Raw genomic sequence first — 16,637 nt, 5'->3', positions numbered from 1 at the left:
TATACAAAAAGTGTAGATTGACCTTTTTATTAACGATGCTTCCTCAAAACAAATATTGACAATGTACGTTACAGACCGAATCAAAAAGTACATACAAATTCAAACAATTCTGAGCTTTACCAGGGCACCAAATGGAGTTCAGTCATTCTCCAATCTTAATTTGTTTCAAGTGATTTCTCCTCACCTATATTCGTGGAAAGTTTGGTATAACTATTTCCAACCGAGGGGAATAGNATTTGTATGCCAATTAAACTCCTAAGTAATTTCAGTTGTGATGATTGATCATTTGGTATACACAGCAACAATGTAACAATGTTGTACAAAGACATGTGACTTCAAATCTTCACCATTTTCCAATTGCCACTTCTAGGATCCAGGATTTTCCTCTCCTCAGCTAAATTTAAACCTCAAATTTGGTGAACTTCCTTCTGCTTTACCTCGCCCTCAGCCAAGTTAGGTGTATCTAATGTAGTTTCATGTTCTTCACTAGTTTCCCGTTTGATTTCCCACAGCTTAGTAGTCTTCCCAATTGCAAGAATCAGATCAAGTTGTTTTTGCTGTTGTTCCTACATGAGCATTCAAATACAATCAAGTCAAACTTGATGGTATATCCCACCCAGCCAAAGATAACAAGAACAATTGCCAGCATGTATGCACTACCTGTGGAAAACCCTTTTATACTGACATTCAACATTCAATTAGGTTTTGCCATGTAAACAAGAACTGTTAACTGCCATACCAACTGTCTCAAAAAAAAACCACTCTGATTGGATATGGAAATACCTAATAGAATGCTAATATAAGAGAATTTTGCACTGAGATTAAGTCATTAAACAAATAAAAATTTTAGCTATGCCTAGCTCTAACATTTAATCTATATTGTAATTAAGAGAAGCATTTAATTTAATCCACTGCCATTAAACTGAGTACACAAAAGTGATACCATTATAGTAACTAGGACTTTCTACATTTGTGCTAAAGTATGCTAACAATGATTCAACTAAGACACTAATATGACTCCTATATTCAAGAAAAAAATAATCTACACTACAACCGTGACATTGAAACTTATTTTGTGGTTCTCAAATATATCTGCCAGGTATGTATCATCATCATTCACTTAAACATAAAATCTTCTGTGGAAAGTTTAAATAACATACTGGAGGGATGATTACCTGCATTGCTAGTAAAACATTTTGAATTTCGCGAAGTTCCTTCTCCAACATATCTGATTGCACTGCTAGTGCTCTTGTAGCCTCAGAATTCGTCTGTGCCAAAGTTGCAGCCTGCAAGAAACAAATGAACAATTATTTTCTGTTAACCATTTTCTCTAGCAATAATCCAAAGTGTTAAATATTAATCGGTCACCAGAAATGATCATAATGAGAAAATGCTATATTTCCCGAGTCTTCCATTTTACAAGATAAAGCTATATTGCGCTTATTTGTCAGCTAGACAGCATGACATGCTTACACCTGGAGAAATGGTTCCGGCATGTTTTCAGAGTATTTCGCTCATTATAATTAATCTCATTATTATGACTTATCAGTAAATTTCTTGCTTTGCAAGTAACCTACACACAGGAACCTAATGCGATACACTGATATTTCAATCTACAAAGATCTTCCATAAATCATAGCCCAGTAACTATTATATGAGCTCATTAGATTAGCAAACAAGTTCCAATTTCTACAAATTCCTAATAACTCAAATCGAACACATTCCTTATGTGAAACAATTGCCAAACACGAGCATTCTTGATAGAAAGAATAGTATAATTACCTCAGCTATGGGATCCTTCAAATTTTGGCGAGTGACCCTAAACCTTGTCCCCAATTTCTCTATATGCCTCGACAAAACCCTAATAACAGTGGCAGAATTCCTCAATTCCTCCTCCAATTTCTCAATCCTCCCAACAAAATTCACCTTTCCCGTTCCGCCACAAACTCGATTCCATTGCCGCCTCCGAATCCACGCTCCAATCGCAATCCCACCAACCATCATGAGTACCCCACACACAGCCACCACAACCCTAACCCTAGTCTCCCCAATCGCCACCAAGAACCCCTGCTTCGCCGAACCAGCAATCACAGCAAAACCAACCCACGCAACCGCCGACGAAAGAAGGCACGCGAATTCCAGCACGGAGAGTGCCGAGTCCAAATCGAAGTCGCCAAGAACGCGTTTTGAAACCGCGTCATCAGATTCTTGGGCTCTGATGCTAAACTGACCCGCGGGTCGGGTCGAAACCGAAGCGATTTTGTGAATTGCGAACGAGTTGAGGTACGTGACTCGGAAGCGAGTGGAAGGGTTCGGAATTGGCGTGCAGTTTCTGAGTGAAGAGTTGAGGGTTGAATCTGCGAAGAGGTGATGAAGGTGGTGACGAGTGAGAATCATTTTTGCCAGCGTTTCTTGAATGTGAGGATTTTGGTGTTGGTATTTAGTAGCATTTAAACAGTGCCGTTTTGGGGTTTTGTTTTGTTTGGTAGCGATGGATTCGACGGTATGGTAGGTTGGAGCATTTTTGTTTCTTCTTCCCTATACCAAGGCTATGTGTCTGAGATTATTGCTTACAACCACAAGAGCAGCTCCAGCGGAGAAATTTTGCCAGTCTCTCTTTATGGTTCAATTATCATTAAAAATAATTTTACATTAATTTTTACATCATAAATAATAAATAGAGACTAAAGTTTTTTTTACTTTTACATAGTTTGTAGTTTGTCACGTGACAAATTTTTATTGGTATGCCCAAGTCCTTTTTGCAGAGAGAACTCTCTTCTTCTCTTTCTTAGTCCTTGAGCAAGAACCGCTTCTTTTGGTGCTTCAATGGTAGGTTAATGTTTTGGAAGATTCTTTTAGTTTTTTACGGTATCTTCTAACTCGACAGGTTAAAGATTAATCCACTGCGGTACTGAGATCCATTTAAAGATTTGTCGCTGACCAATGAGTTGTTGTATGCACAAGGCGGGATTCAAACTCCCAACACTTGCTTAAACAGACGAGTGAACTAACTATTAGACCAATCCAACTTAGTTAAAAATTGAATCTCTTATTAACTGAAGAAGTCTGACTTTTTTTTTTGGTCAGAAAGAAGTCTGACTTTAGTTGAGTTGAAATCCATTTTGGCCCCTGAAATTTGAAATCGGCCTTAATTTCGACCCCCAAATTTTTAATTACCCAATTAATATCTCCAAATATTAGATCGTGCCTCACGTTTGTTTCTATAGTTATCTCCGTTAATGAAGAGCTGATGTGGCATATTAAGTTGATACGGTGTGCATCTACGTAGCACCCAACTTGCCAAAATGAATGTGTGATGAGTGAATGATGTGGCAAAAAGTTGTTTTCGCTTAATTTGACTTCTACGTAAATGTCAAAATCCTAATTTGTATGGACTCATATTGAGTGAAAATAAATTTTATCACATCATTCACTTATCACACATCCATTCTGGTAAGTTGGATGCCACGTAAATGTACACCGTGTTAACTTAACGTGTCACATCAGTTCTCCATTAACGGAGATAACTATATAGACAAACGTGGAACACGATCCAATATTTGAGAGTGTTAATTGGATAACTAAAAATTTAAAAGTTGAAATTGAGACCAACTCCAAATTTTAGAGGTCAAAATGAGTTCAACTCGACTTTAGTTCCTTGCAATTTTGCCCTTTGTGAACGGCTTGCAGCTCAGATGCTTGGTGGTCCAATTTGTTCAGATCCGATGAATTCTTGGAGGGGCTGGTTAATTTGAAGGGCAAAATTTGATTTTTGTTTTTTTTTTTCCTGCATAAGCTAGTTGAAACTTAGAATAAGTGGTCTCCAAATGTGGTATAGTGTATAAAATAAATTTGTTTGTTCCATATTTAACCAAAAATAAAAAATGGTATTTGTAGCTTTGACCTGGGCCAAAAATATTTTTTGGTGAAGAATCTGATGTATATTTGATTGGTTTAACTTGCTTTCTCATAATAATACCCAAAAAAACTTGTGTTCTTATAATAATACAAAAAAATTACTTTTTTATAAGCATGTGTTAGTAGTTGTAATAGTGGATTGATATAGATATGAATAATGGATTATTTATAATAAAAGTTAAGACTGTATTTGGTTTAACGTTGAAAAGGAGAAAAATTGTATTTTATGTTTTTTGAACGCTTATTTTTTGTGTTTGGTTATTTTTTTCTCTTCGAGAAGCCGATGTGATTTCACATCCTAAATTCGTGTTCACGTAAAATTAAATATTATAATTTCTGTAGTTAGAAAATTAGGTTCGGCAATTAGTTGATTGAATTTATTTTCTTCCTATTAATTTTGTCTTTTATTTTTATCTTTGTAATTTCTTTATTACTCAAATCTTTCATATATATAATTATACTTTTAATAGAATTTTCATTGTTTTTTGTTTATATGAGTTCTTTTATTCTATTTTTGTTGTATTTTAATTTTGTCTATATAATTTTTTTTGGCTTTATTAAAATTTGTAAGTGTAATTGTTGTATACTATGTTTATTATTGTAATTTTGTTATAATATGAATTATTGATTATAATCTATGTTAGTGTAAAAGTTGTCAAATATAAATCACATTAATATCAATTCAATTTTAAATAAATTCAATTTTACAAAATCAATTTTATGTAAATTTCCATTTACAAACTTCAATCTAAAAGCGGTTGTCTTTTTAACATCAAACACGGATGAATACATGTTAAGCAAGGAGTAATTTAGTTTATTTTGATAGTAATTAATTTAAAGCAAACGGAAAGACTGATTACTTGAACTTGGTTTAGTACAACTTTTACTCTTCGAAAGTAGCTTATGGAAGTTATTTTTTTACAATCTTTTTTTTTCTCCTCTAAGTTTCTGTGTTGATTGTTTATGGCTTCTCTGTTCCTCTTTGACTTTGAATTGATTCATACAATTGATTGATTTCTGTGTTGTTTGTGTATGAATTCATACAATTGATTAGTTGATCTGAATCTAAATTTTTAGTATGTGACTTGAAGATTAAGATTATTTTTCTATTGAAATCTCTGATTATCGCAAGGGCAATTTAGTCATTTTATTTATTTTTGTATTTGTTTTTATTTTGAACCAAACAAAATACTGACATATAACTCAGTTCTGTATATCTTTACACCAAACACAATATTGAGATTTATTCTAATTTCTGTCTTCCAATTTCAATCTCTCTTTCAAACGCTACCTTAATTTACCAAACATAAAACGAGATACTTGTGCTTTTGAAAAGTACAAGCTCCTCTTTGAAAAATTTTACCAAACGAAGCGTTAGTATTATTAGATGGAAAAGTATAGGTAGACAATAACATTGCTAAACAATGTGAACAATGGGGTTAAAAAAGTAAATTAATCCTAAATTTAATTAATGGCATGAGTAATTAATTTCTAATAATAACCATATTTCAAATTTTAAAAAAGTAGGATTTGCATATTGTGCAGTTACATGTTTCATCACCTTTAACAGCACGTGCTTTGTTGGTGAATTGAGGTTCTGCAACTAGCCGTTGATCTTCTCTTACTCTTGCTGGACTTTTCCCGCCCTGGACTGCAGCCATCGCCGCACAGCTGCAACCGATGCCGCCTCCCTCTATGCCAACGTCTGAGCAGTCCGCCATGCGTTGAAAATTTTTTTCCCACAACCCACAAACCCGCGCACCATGCCGCCCCCCGCAACCCACCGCGTCCACCGTCACCGCTTCTTCGTCTCCAATTGAACCGCTTGAATACAACGACTGTCGTTTCATACATACGTGACCTCTCACAGCCACTTCAATGGAGTCCAATGTGGTTGAACCGGTTTGTCATGCCCCAGCTTCCTTCACCGACGACAATACCACGCATTCAAATGACAACCTTCTCAATTCTTGCAATGTGGAAGGTGAAAAGTCTAACAAGGTAAGAAATGTATATTGGTGCATTGGGACGTATGTTTATTTTTATATAAATGAGATGGTTATTTGAAGCTCAACATTCTTTAACCATGACGATATTCATTCACAAAATTTTTTTACGGTGTTCTGGTCCGTCAATAATAGACTCGCTTTTTGACTTTTCAAAGCATAGAAGAAAACTCGCTTTTAGGTTGTGTAGGTATACTTCAGATGTAGTGGATCTATGCATGCTCTATATAAATAATTAATATAAGACTAACTAGTTAGGTGGGACTTTTTATGAGTAGATGTCTCATTGTTATGATTTCTTTTCATTCATGTATAGTAATAAATTTTTGATGATATTTTTAGAAAAAGTATTCATAAAATCTTTTTAGTTGATATTTATTTAATAGTACGGTATCTAATTAGTTTGTTTGTTTGTGTTTGTGTATAGTTGATTGTAGACCATAAAATGTACGGATATTACTGAGTTTGGAAGTGATGACATGGATCTTGTTGATGAGGTTTGGACTCTAGTTTATTGTTATTTTTTCTTGAACCGCATGTTTGAATCGACCATTAATCCTTATGTTCATCGAATGATGTCTATTTTGAACTGATTTGCAATTACTGAATCACAGTTACCTTGCCGAAGATGAAATACCAAGAGTTGGGATGCGGTTTGAGCATTTGAAGCTGGCCCAGGATTTTTATGCAAGCTACGCAAAGAAAGTCAGTTTTGTAAGTAAGATACGGAACACAAATTTTGACAGGATGACAAAGGGGCCGATTAACCAATCTATTTATTGTAATCGAGAGGGCTTCCGTGGGTCTCGTGTCAAAGCACTGACATGGAAGAACACAATTGCAGTCATGGGGTGCAAAGCAAGGATATATGCAAAGTTTGTTACGGAGAAGCAAAATTGGGTCTTGTTGAAGGTTGATTTGAGGCACTCGCACCCATGTTCAACTAAAAAGGCAGTGCACTACCACGAGAATAGTGAGTTGACCAAGCATGCGAAATGCGTGATTGAGATTAATGATGGGCAGACATTCGATCCAACAAGACATTTCTATCATTGGCTAATGAGGTTGGTAGGCCGTCGAACCAGGGCTTCTCAGAGAAAGATGCCAGAAATTACATCTCATAAATACTCCGATCCACTAATGTCAACGCAGATGTCAAATAGATGCTGAATTATTTCATGCGCATGAAGGAAACAAATCTGAACTTCTTCTACGCAGTGAATGTGGACGACGATTATAAGTTTAGGAGTGAAGTTTGGGTGGATGCAAGGTGCAAGGCGTCTTCTGAATACTATGGAGACTTGGTGTCATTTGATACCACATACAACACGAACCGGTAAAATTTATTTACGTTGACGTTCTTTACTTTTTATTTGTTATTTTGTATTAGCTGGATGTTCCTAAATGTGGTTGTTTTCCCTTTAGGCATAGATTACCGTTTGCGTCTTTTGTCGGTGTAAACCACCATGGTAAGTCTACTTTGCTAGGCTGTGCTCTATTAGGCAGCAAGGAGATCCCAAGTTTCGAGTGGGTGTTCACGCAATGGTTGAAGTGCATGGGAACTGCACCGCAGGGCATCATCATAGACCAGTGCAGGTCCATATTTGGTGCAATTAGGAAGGTCTTACCCAATACACGCCACCATTGGTGCATCTGCATATAACGAAAAAGATATCGTATAAGCTCGGAGGTTATGCTAGGTTTAGAAGGTTGAATGCTGAGCTGAATCACATTATATGGAACTCTCGGTCGGTTTAAGGTTTTGATGATGGTTGGGCAGAATTCATTGAGTTCAACCTACATCACAACACATGGCTATCAGGTTCATGTCTTTTAAGTTAAATCATGTATCGTAATTGCTTAGATATTGTAATGTTCTTGTATTTTGTTCTGAAAATCTGTTCCTTATGCGGGGTTCTGTTTTTGGTGTTTTGTTTTGTGTAAACCTGTTTGAGGACCGATGCTTGTGGGTGCCGATCTTTTTCGAGGGTCAATTTTAGGCTACTATGAGGAGTATGCAAAGGAGTGAGAGTATGCACACATTCTTTAGTGGATTCTTACATTGCAAGGCTAGCTTGGTTCAGTTCATCCACGAGTTTGACAATGTGCTTGGAAACAAGGAGTAGAAGAAACTGGAGGATGATGCTGCAGACTCGAGAGGAGTAATCCCATGTGAAACTAGCTCAGCCATTGAAAGACAATTTCAACAAGAGTACACCAATAACATGTTCAGGGATGTCCAAATGGAGTTTGGCAAGAAGGCTGATTGTAATATTCGTGCCGTTTATGAACAGGGTGACTTGCCCTATGTAAAAATGGAAGAGGAAATACTAGCCTATGAGAAGACCTGATATGTTACGCACAACATCCATTTTGACCATTCGACTCACAAGGTTTGATGTGAGTGCAACTTGTTCGAGAGTACAGGTATACTGTGTTGCCACTGTCTTGTAGTGTTTTCCTCTTACAAAGTGAATAAAGTGCCTTCCTACTATGTTCTCCCTTGTTGGAGCAAGAACATAAAGCGCAAGCACACCTACATTAAGAGTAGTCACAAAGTGAGACGTTCGTATTAGAGCCACAACTTATTCAGAGGGTTGTGTGCACACTTCTACAGCGTTGCGTAGGAATTTGTGAATGGTGACGATGAAGCAGACATGTTGCATGCTGCTCTGAATGATGCACACACTAGCATCGCCACAGAGACTTCCTCCATGGTGGGCACAGAGGACATTCAAGGTCCATCAAAGGTAACCACAAAGGGTCGGCCAAAAGTTAAAGGCTCGGATATGAGTTGGAAAAATCGATCAAGAAATCCATGCAGAGAAAGCAGAAGAGTTCAGACCAGGTAGGTATCGTAATTAATTTAAAGTTTCACTTTTAGTACATAGTTGATTATGTCGATAATGACTTGTTTTTGTTTGAGTTTGTTTATTTCAGGATAATCGTGTAGAATCTTGTAGAAATGTAGATTTGGATGCTCCCGCTCGGTAGATTGTTCCGCAAGGAGTTGGTGGATTCATGTCCCTGTTAAACTCTTTTGGCAATACCCAGACTATTTTGGATACAGAATTTGCAATGTTATATTAGAGGTCCTTTTTGTTTGGTGTTCCAACAATATGTATGTTTGATGGTTATTTTGTAGTTCGAGTTGTTGATGGTCAAATGTCTATGAAACTGGTATTTTGTGACTTTGGATTCTTGCTATGTGCACGTGGCCAGCGTGTTTCTATTTTTTATGTGGTTTGACTAGTTGTAGGCTAATGTTGAATGAATTCATGTTGTGTTCAATTTGTTGGAAGAATACATTAGTGATTACTTTTTTCTTTACGAAATTACTTGTTACATAATTCGGATGTTCAACGGATTAGGGTTGTAGATGGTTATTTTGTTCCTGTATTGGATGGTTATTCATGTTGACTAGTTTGACTTGACTACATTTAACAATTGCTGAAGACGCCTGGATATTCAACTCTGTATATGTGCAGATGGTTACCCTAATATTAGCTTTTGTAATTGTTTGATTGCTTTTAGTTTAACTAGTTACCATTTGAGTGACTCTAAATGTTCATTTCACTAGGTACCCGGATGGTTATTTCTATTGGTACCAAGATGATTATTTGTAATAGTCTTAGTGTAGTGTGTATGATTAGTTACAAGTACTTTAGACTGGATGTTCGATTCAATAGGGTAGCGGATGTTTATTTCTCTTGGTACTTGGATGATTATTTGTAGCAGTCTTGGTGTAGCATGTGTGTTTAGTTACATGTAGTTAAGGCTGTATGTTTGATTCAATAGGCTAGCGAATGGTTATTTTTATTAGTACCTAGATGGTTATTTGTAATAGTCTTGGTGTGGTGTGTATAATTAGTTACAAGTAGTTTAGGTTGGATGTTCAATTCAATAGGTTAGCAGATGGTTATTTCTATTGGTACCCAGAGGGTTATTTGTAATAGTCTTGGTGTAGTGTGTCAGATTAGTTACAAGTAGTATAGGCTGGATGTTCGATTCAATAGGCTAGCAGATGGTTATTTCTATTAGTTGTGATTCATTAGGCATGCAGATGGATACTCTTACCTTTACATGTGTCATTTTTTACTATTAGCTTTTACGCATCGCTAATATCATGGAACAGAATCAGAGGAGTTTGAAAACTAATACACCATATAACTGTTATTCACTATGAAAATTTATTCTATCTGTTATAACAAAACTCCACCGCTAAAACACGTAAATAATGCCAAAAACGTATTTGTGGTATTAAAACTAAGTACATCTATTGCTTTCTCCCTTTCCGGTTCTTCTTTACAGGTAATCTTCTGACCCGTTTCATTAATGTCCTTGTGCTTGGTGCTGTGAATGGTGATTTAACCTCCTTTTTCTTGTTTCTTAGATGGTTATGGCGTACACGTTCATCATTTTATTCCAACAAAGTTTGCACCTGATCAATTGATTCATTGTGTGCTCCCATGACAATATCCACCATGAGCTCCACTCTCATTGATCGAAGCATATCTTGCATGGTGTTTTCATTGTGAGTGCAATGTTCGAAGTGTCAAAGTAATATGAAATACAAATAACAAATTAAAAACAAAGTGACCGGTTAACTTACATCGTCCCATTCATCTAGTTTACAATCTTCAGTCCATGTCTCTATGAATTTAATGGCATAGATGCCACAATCCCAACTACATAATGAAGTAAGAATGGTGCTATCAAGATGATATCAATGTTACAGCAATTGCGAATGGATACATTTGTTGGGTGTGCTCTACTTACCAGTTTGGTTGCATAGAGAGTTTGGCATATGCATAACTTGGGCCATTTGTACTGCGATCGTATGTCGGGATGACCACTTTAGCCATGTCTTCAATTAGTCGTCCCTATAAAATACTCAGTGATATTTCGTCAATTTTTATTTTTTGTTATTGATGTATCCATAAACAACGCATATGGAGATTAGTGGGTGTTTTAGCTTACCCCATATGCATCTAATTTCCTCTGTTGATCGTCGGGTGCCTCATCATGCAGACTATCGATTACCAACACCCTTTTCCTTGTCACCTCAAACGCATACAGCCACCAATATCCTTGCAAACACATTGGAATAAATCACTGTAACAAGAACTCACAAATAACATGTTTAACTATTAACTGCATGGTGTAACATGCATGACAAGCAGATTATACCCTTCACAAGTGAAACAAACGTCCCCATTCATGGTGAATTGAACAAATAAATCCTTTTCCAAAATTATAGGACTAAAATGGTGAATTGAATAAACAAATCCCTTGCCACTTACTACACGTTATCATAAGACTAGAATTACAAACCTAACTAACCACCCCAAAAGCTCGACACACACAGCAGCATAACACTAAAATGGGTAAACACTAATTATGGACGCCTTTTCAGATAAGCAAAGCAACTAATATTGTGCAGTGCTAACAAAATCAACTATCAATCACAACAAAAAAATCAACCAATCACATAATCAACCACTAGAACAAACAGGCAAACAACTAAACACCAGGTGAAATAATCATCCGGATAAGTAAGCAGTCCTGGTCGAACATCCACAATCAAAAGTTACCATACTAACAACGTAAATGCGTGGATTATTAGCATACTACAATTTTATTTGTGATTAAAACCACAAAAAATAATACCAACCAAATTCCAGAACCATATACACATAATTTTTGATGATATTATAATTAGGCTTCCATAGTATTCATAACCAAAACCAAACATCCCTAATGGATAGAATTTCAAAGTAAATCACATGAAACACAAATACATAAACTAAAAATGCTAAAAAATGGTCACTAAACTCAAACATATTTCGTACTGTTGGCTTTAATCCAAGCATCCATGCACCATGTAATATTACCATCCATGTTCTAAGGAAAAAAAATTGGAACTCAACAACGGTATAACAACAGTAGCGAGCAATATAAGTAACCAGGCAAACAACCAAAAATCAGGTATAATAATCTTCTTGCAAAGGAAGCAGTCAAAATTGAATATCCAAGGTCAAAAGCTAACAAAATAACCAAGTAATCATGTGCAGAAAAAACATATTACACTTTCAACTGTGATTAAAAATCTAACAAACAACCCTAACCTAGTTCGAAAACCGTATATACAGATAGGTGTTGTTGCATTATAATTTGGCTTGCAGATTATTCTAAAACTAAAACAAATGAAACCACTTAAACCATATTTTTACAAAATCAAACACACCTAACGGGTAAATTGAATGGTAATTCACATGTGACAGACAGGTAGGTGAACTAATGGAAGCAAAAAATTGGTCACCAGACTCAAACAAATTTCACATTCTTGTAAAAAATTTCAACCATCCATGCACATAGTGAAATAACCATCTGTTTTACAATACATAAACAACTCATATTGCAACAAATTTAAAAAACGTGCTTCAAACCAATTGATGACTTACTAATACCCGGGGACAGAACAAACCTGAATTCAGTCAACTATTAAAAAACAAGACGAAAAAAAGAGGCTATTCAACAATATTAACCTGCCATCATGTCCATCAACACTCCCGAAAGTTAAACAGATTCAGCAATGCGCACAACCAGCAAAACCGTTCAAAACAACCATCACCAAAAGAATTTAATGAACATCTAATTAGTAAAAAAATAGTTAGCCTTTGACTGACCTTTGATGGATGCGACCAGGCACATAGAACGATGGCGTCAGGGTTGATAGAGGAAGACGACAGGCGGTGCAAACAAGACCAAGCCGTCAACTGCGAGTGTGGGCCGATAGTGGACGACACGGGGGTGCGGCTGTACGACGACCAGGGGCTCGTACACGATGTCAGACGCTTGACGGTTACATGAGGGAGGCGCTCTGGGCGCTCTGGATGACGGTAGCAGCGGAGAGATAAGATGGATGGAAGCTGGTGGCGAGAAGCTATTTGGTTCCGACGGCTGTTCACGTTGTAGCAAGCTTGGTAGGGATTAGTAATGGAGCGCCGACGGTGAGGGCTCTCCTCGGTGACTGCACTTTCAGTTTCGGGGTAGGAAACTTGTTTACTGCTAGGTCAAAAAGGGGGTGGATGATTAGGATGGTAAAAATTAGGATGGTTAAAATTAGGATTGGGGAGAAATTAGGGGTGTAGTGTGTTTTTAGTTGAATTGGACCAATTTTAGGACCCGTTGTTCATGTTGTTCAAGAAAGGCATTGTTTACTTAGCATACTTTGGTATGAATGTTTGGCTAAAACATGATTACTTCACACTTTATCGGTATTTTAGTAGGCTAATGTTGATTTAAGATGTTAGTAAGCTATAAAGTTTGACATGATTACATCAATTTAGCGTGTCCGAAGCTTATGTTGAAGATAAACGCTTTTTATTTTTAATATTGGAGAAGAAGGTGTTTTTTTTTTGTATTATGGAGATGAGGGCTGTTTACAAAATTGTGGAAGTAAAGTAAAAAAAATCAGAGGCTCAGATTTGAAAACCAAAAATCTAAAGGTCAGATTTGAAATCCAAAAATCTGAGGGTCACATTTCACAAATCTGAGAGTCAGATTTGTGTTTATAAATTTTTTATTTTCTTTTTGAATCACAAATTTAAGGATTAGATTTGTGTATTTGTCAAATTTTATTATCAAATCGCACCTTCCAATTTTTTATTTCAACATTAAAAAAATACTCAACTTATCCTGAATAACACAATATATTTTTCAATTTAAAAAAAATTAATGATAAAGCGTGTAGGAATAATTCAATAATATGGATGCTAAGTTGAGTGGAACATTTGTCAAAAAAATCTTAATCAAATAGATGCATATTGTATTTTTACATATTTAGTTAAAAATGTCAATATATTTTATAGTGATATTTTATTTTGTTATAGTTTAAATATTATTATTGTTAATTTAAATAGTATTGTTATTATTATTGTTAATTTAAATATTATTATTATTTTTCATCACTTATATTTACTGTTAGTATTATTATAATTATTGTTGTTGTTGTTGTTGTTGTTGTTGTTGTTGTTGTTGTTGTTGTTGTTGTTGTCCATTGCCTACGCCAGGTGAGAAATAGCGAACTTTGCGAGCGCCGAAAATTGTTGTGTGTTTCTATTTCGCTAGCGCAAATATATAAAGGTGAAAAACAATGTTCTGAAAACCGGTTCGAACCGGCCGGTCGAACCGGTCGAACCGTGAACCGGACACTAAAGCGGTTCGGATAATAAGAAAAATCGCAGGATTTGAAAACCGGCGTTGAACTGACGAACCGGCCGGTTACCGGTGGGTCGAACCGAACCGGGACCCGGCCGGTTTTTTAGCCTTGTAGCAAAACGGCTGCGTTTTGCATTTTGGAACCCTAATTCCCTTTTCAGTTTTTCCCTTCGCACTTTCCTTTCGTCCAGCAACACTCCAGCGTCCTGAAGCAAGGGTCAGAGAGAGTGAGACTGTGAGAGACAGAGAGAACGCCTTCAGCACCATCGCGCCTTCACCTCCGTCACGCCGTCAGCACCATCGCGCCGTCAGCTCCGTGGCGCCGTTGGGTCCATCGCGCCGTCAGATACCTCGCGCAGTCAGCACCGTCGCGCCCTCTGCTCCATCGCGCACTCAGCTCCGTCGCGCCCTCAGCCACTTCGACCAGTCACCTCCGTCGAGCTCTGCCTCTGAGAGAAAGCAGTAGAGTTCGGTTGAAGCGTTGAAGCGTTGAAGCGGTGAAGTCCTTCGAGCTCTGAGAGAAAGCAATAGATTTCCTCATCTCCAGGTAATTTTTAATTTAGTTATGAACATGATTTTGTGATGAAATCTGATACTGATTCTGATGAACTGAACTCTGAGTCTCTGAAACTGTTATGAATACATTTTTGTAGTTTTTGCATGATTTAGACAGGCTTAATGTTTATTCGATCTGTTCTCTGCTCTTATATCCTATCCCCTTTGGGCTGAGAAGAATGAGAAGAGTTAGCAATTAGCTTGACTTTACTGCTTTGTAGAGCCTTGTAGCTGATGCTATGGCATACTCAGTCATACTTCCTGACTCTTAATGTGAGTTTCTGCTGAAGGCTATGCTTTGCACTGCATCTGTAGTGAGTGCCCTAATAAATTTTTGTACTCTCCTTCAGTAGCTAATTAATCTGGACAATTAATCTTGAGTGGGACATAGCTTGATGATTCAAATTATCCATGAATTGAAAGAAATTGGCTTGTTGCAAATAATAGAAAACCTTTGTGCTTCCAGAAACAAAGAGGGATTTGGACAGAGCAATATGCACATGTAACTTATTACCAGAAAATTTCTTAAAGTCTTTTAATTCTTTAATTTTAATTCTCTCTTGAACAGTTCATTATTGGTGATGGCAATAACATGTATGATTTGATTGATTTCACTTATGTTGGAAATGTGGCTCATTCCCATTTATGTGCTGACCGAGCTCTAGCTTCAGAGGGGGAAGTTTCAAAAAAAGCTGCAGGAGAGGTACCTTTGAATGATTCTCTCATTACATTTTTTGGTATATAAATATTTGTTTAATTATGTAAATGAAGATTAAACATGGACATCTTAGAAGGCGAATTTCACTAACTTTTAATTTTGTCTTTTGTCGATTGATATGTTATTTTAGGTTTTTTTTTCAAACAGTATTTTGTTTTTAGTTTATCTTGACATCAATTTTTTTATTTTGCATGGAAGGAATGTTGCACAGACTAAGAAAAGTTCCAATTCAGTATTATTTCATTCGGATATATCTTCATGCTCGGGTTGTGGTATAGAAACGTCAATGCAGATGTGGTCAGTGCAGGTGTGAAGAGTAGTCGGCGATAGAATTTACCATCAATGACTGGCTTAACGCCAAAAGCAACCTCTGTATTGTAGGAGGGCAGGTAGCAAATTTTGGGCAAGTTTCATCTTTTGTGTAAATGGTGTGATGTGTCCTTCAAGAATAGGATAAAGATTACAAATGTAAGAGAGGAGTTATGTAAGGCAACACTGGCAAACCAATTTTCAATGTACCCGATCTCGTCGATAGTGGGAATGAAATCCCGCTTTTCATGTAGGAAGAGGTAATAAAATGAAGTTTTTTTAAAGGTTGTTAGTTTTTGGAGTTCGCATGGGGAAGGAAACTACGCTTGAAATGGTTGTTTTGAAAGCGTTGGGTTGCGAAAAGAGTTTTTTGCTTTTGTTTTGTATTTTTATTTTAACAAAATAAATTTTGTTTTTAACTTTTCACATTCTAAAAAAATATAATTATTTTAGAAAAAGAAGACTGATTTCTAGATATTGAACAAATACTACAAATATGTTTGATTGGTTTATTTTTAAAATGTATTTCAAGTATTTTATAATCACAAAATATATTTTTATGAAAAAATTACTCTAAAAGACCGTTAGGAAGATTTAATTATTAATAAGGACTTTTAATACTAAAATTATTAAGAATGACTAAATCTTTTTATAATATTTAAGAAGACCAAATCTTTTTATAAAGAGACAAATATATCTTTAATTATTTTCTCATTTATTTTTTATAATCATTAACAATCGAGTCTATTTCTGAAGTTCAAGTTTAAGACACCGAAAATTTTTGTGATTTTAAACTAAAATTATGTATATGCATCAGAAAAAAAAACTAATAATTTTACTTATATCGATAATAATTATGTACAAGATTTAAAACAAAAAAATTTGAATTAAACTTTATTTAGGAAGTT

General features: G+C 36.0%; 2 protein-coding genes across 2 annotated transcripts; one reads left to right on the top strand and one right to left on the bottom strand.

Moving 5' to 3' along the window:
• Window positions 1–2,611, bottom strand: LOC107624073 (the record flags this gene model as incomplete). The annotated part of the gene is given in 4 exon segments (XM_016326517.2): window positions 1–210; window positions 235–566; window positions 1,176–1,286; window positions 1,783–2,611. Coding segments are annotated over 3 exon segments (885 nt in total).
• On the top strand, window positions 5,797–8,918 carry LOC107620271 (protein FAR1-RELATED SEQUENCE 6-like). The gene is made up of 7 exons (XM_016322458.1): window positions 5,797–5,919; window positions 6,352–6,371; window positions 6,539–6,992; window positions 7,115–7,260; window positions 7,350–7,545; window positions 8,552–8,674; window positions 8,865–8,918. Exons 1-7 carry the CDS (start codon window positions 5,797–5,799, stop codon window positions 8,916–8,918), a joined length of 1,116 nt encoding a protein of 371 aa, XP_016177944.1.

The sequence above is a fragment of the Arachis ipaensis genome, chromosome B10, assembly GCF_000816755.2.
Source record: "Arachis ipaensis cultivar K30076 chromosome B10, Araip1.1, whole genome shotgun sequence".
In the NCBI taxonomy this organism is placed as follows: Eukaryota; Viridiplantae; Streptophyta; class Magnoliopsida; order Fabales; family Fabaceae; genus Arachis; species Arachis ipaensis.
This window is presented reverse-complemented; position numbering and strand designations above follow the sequence as displayed.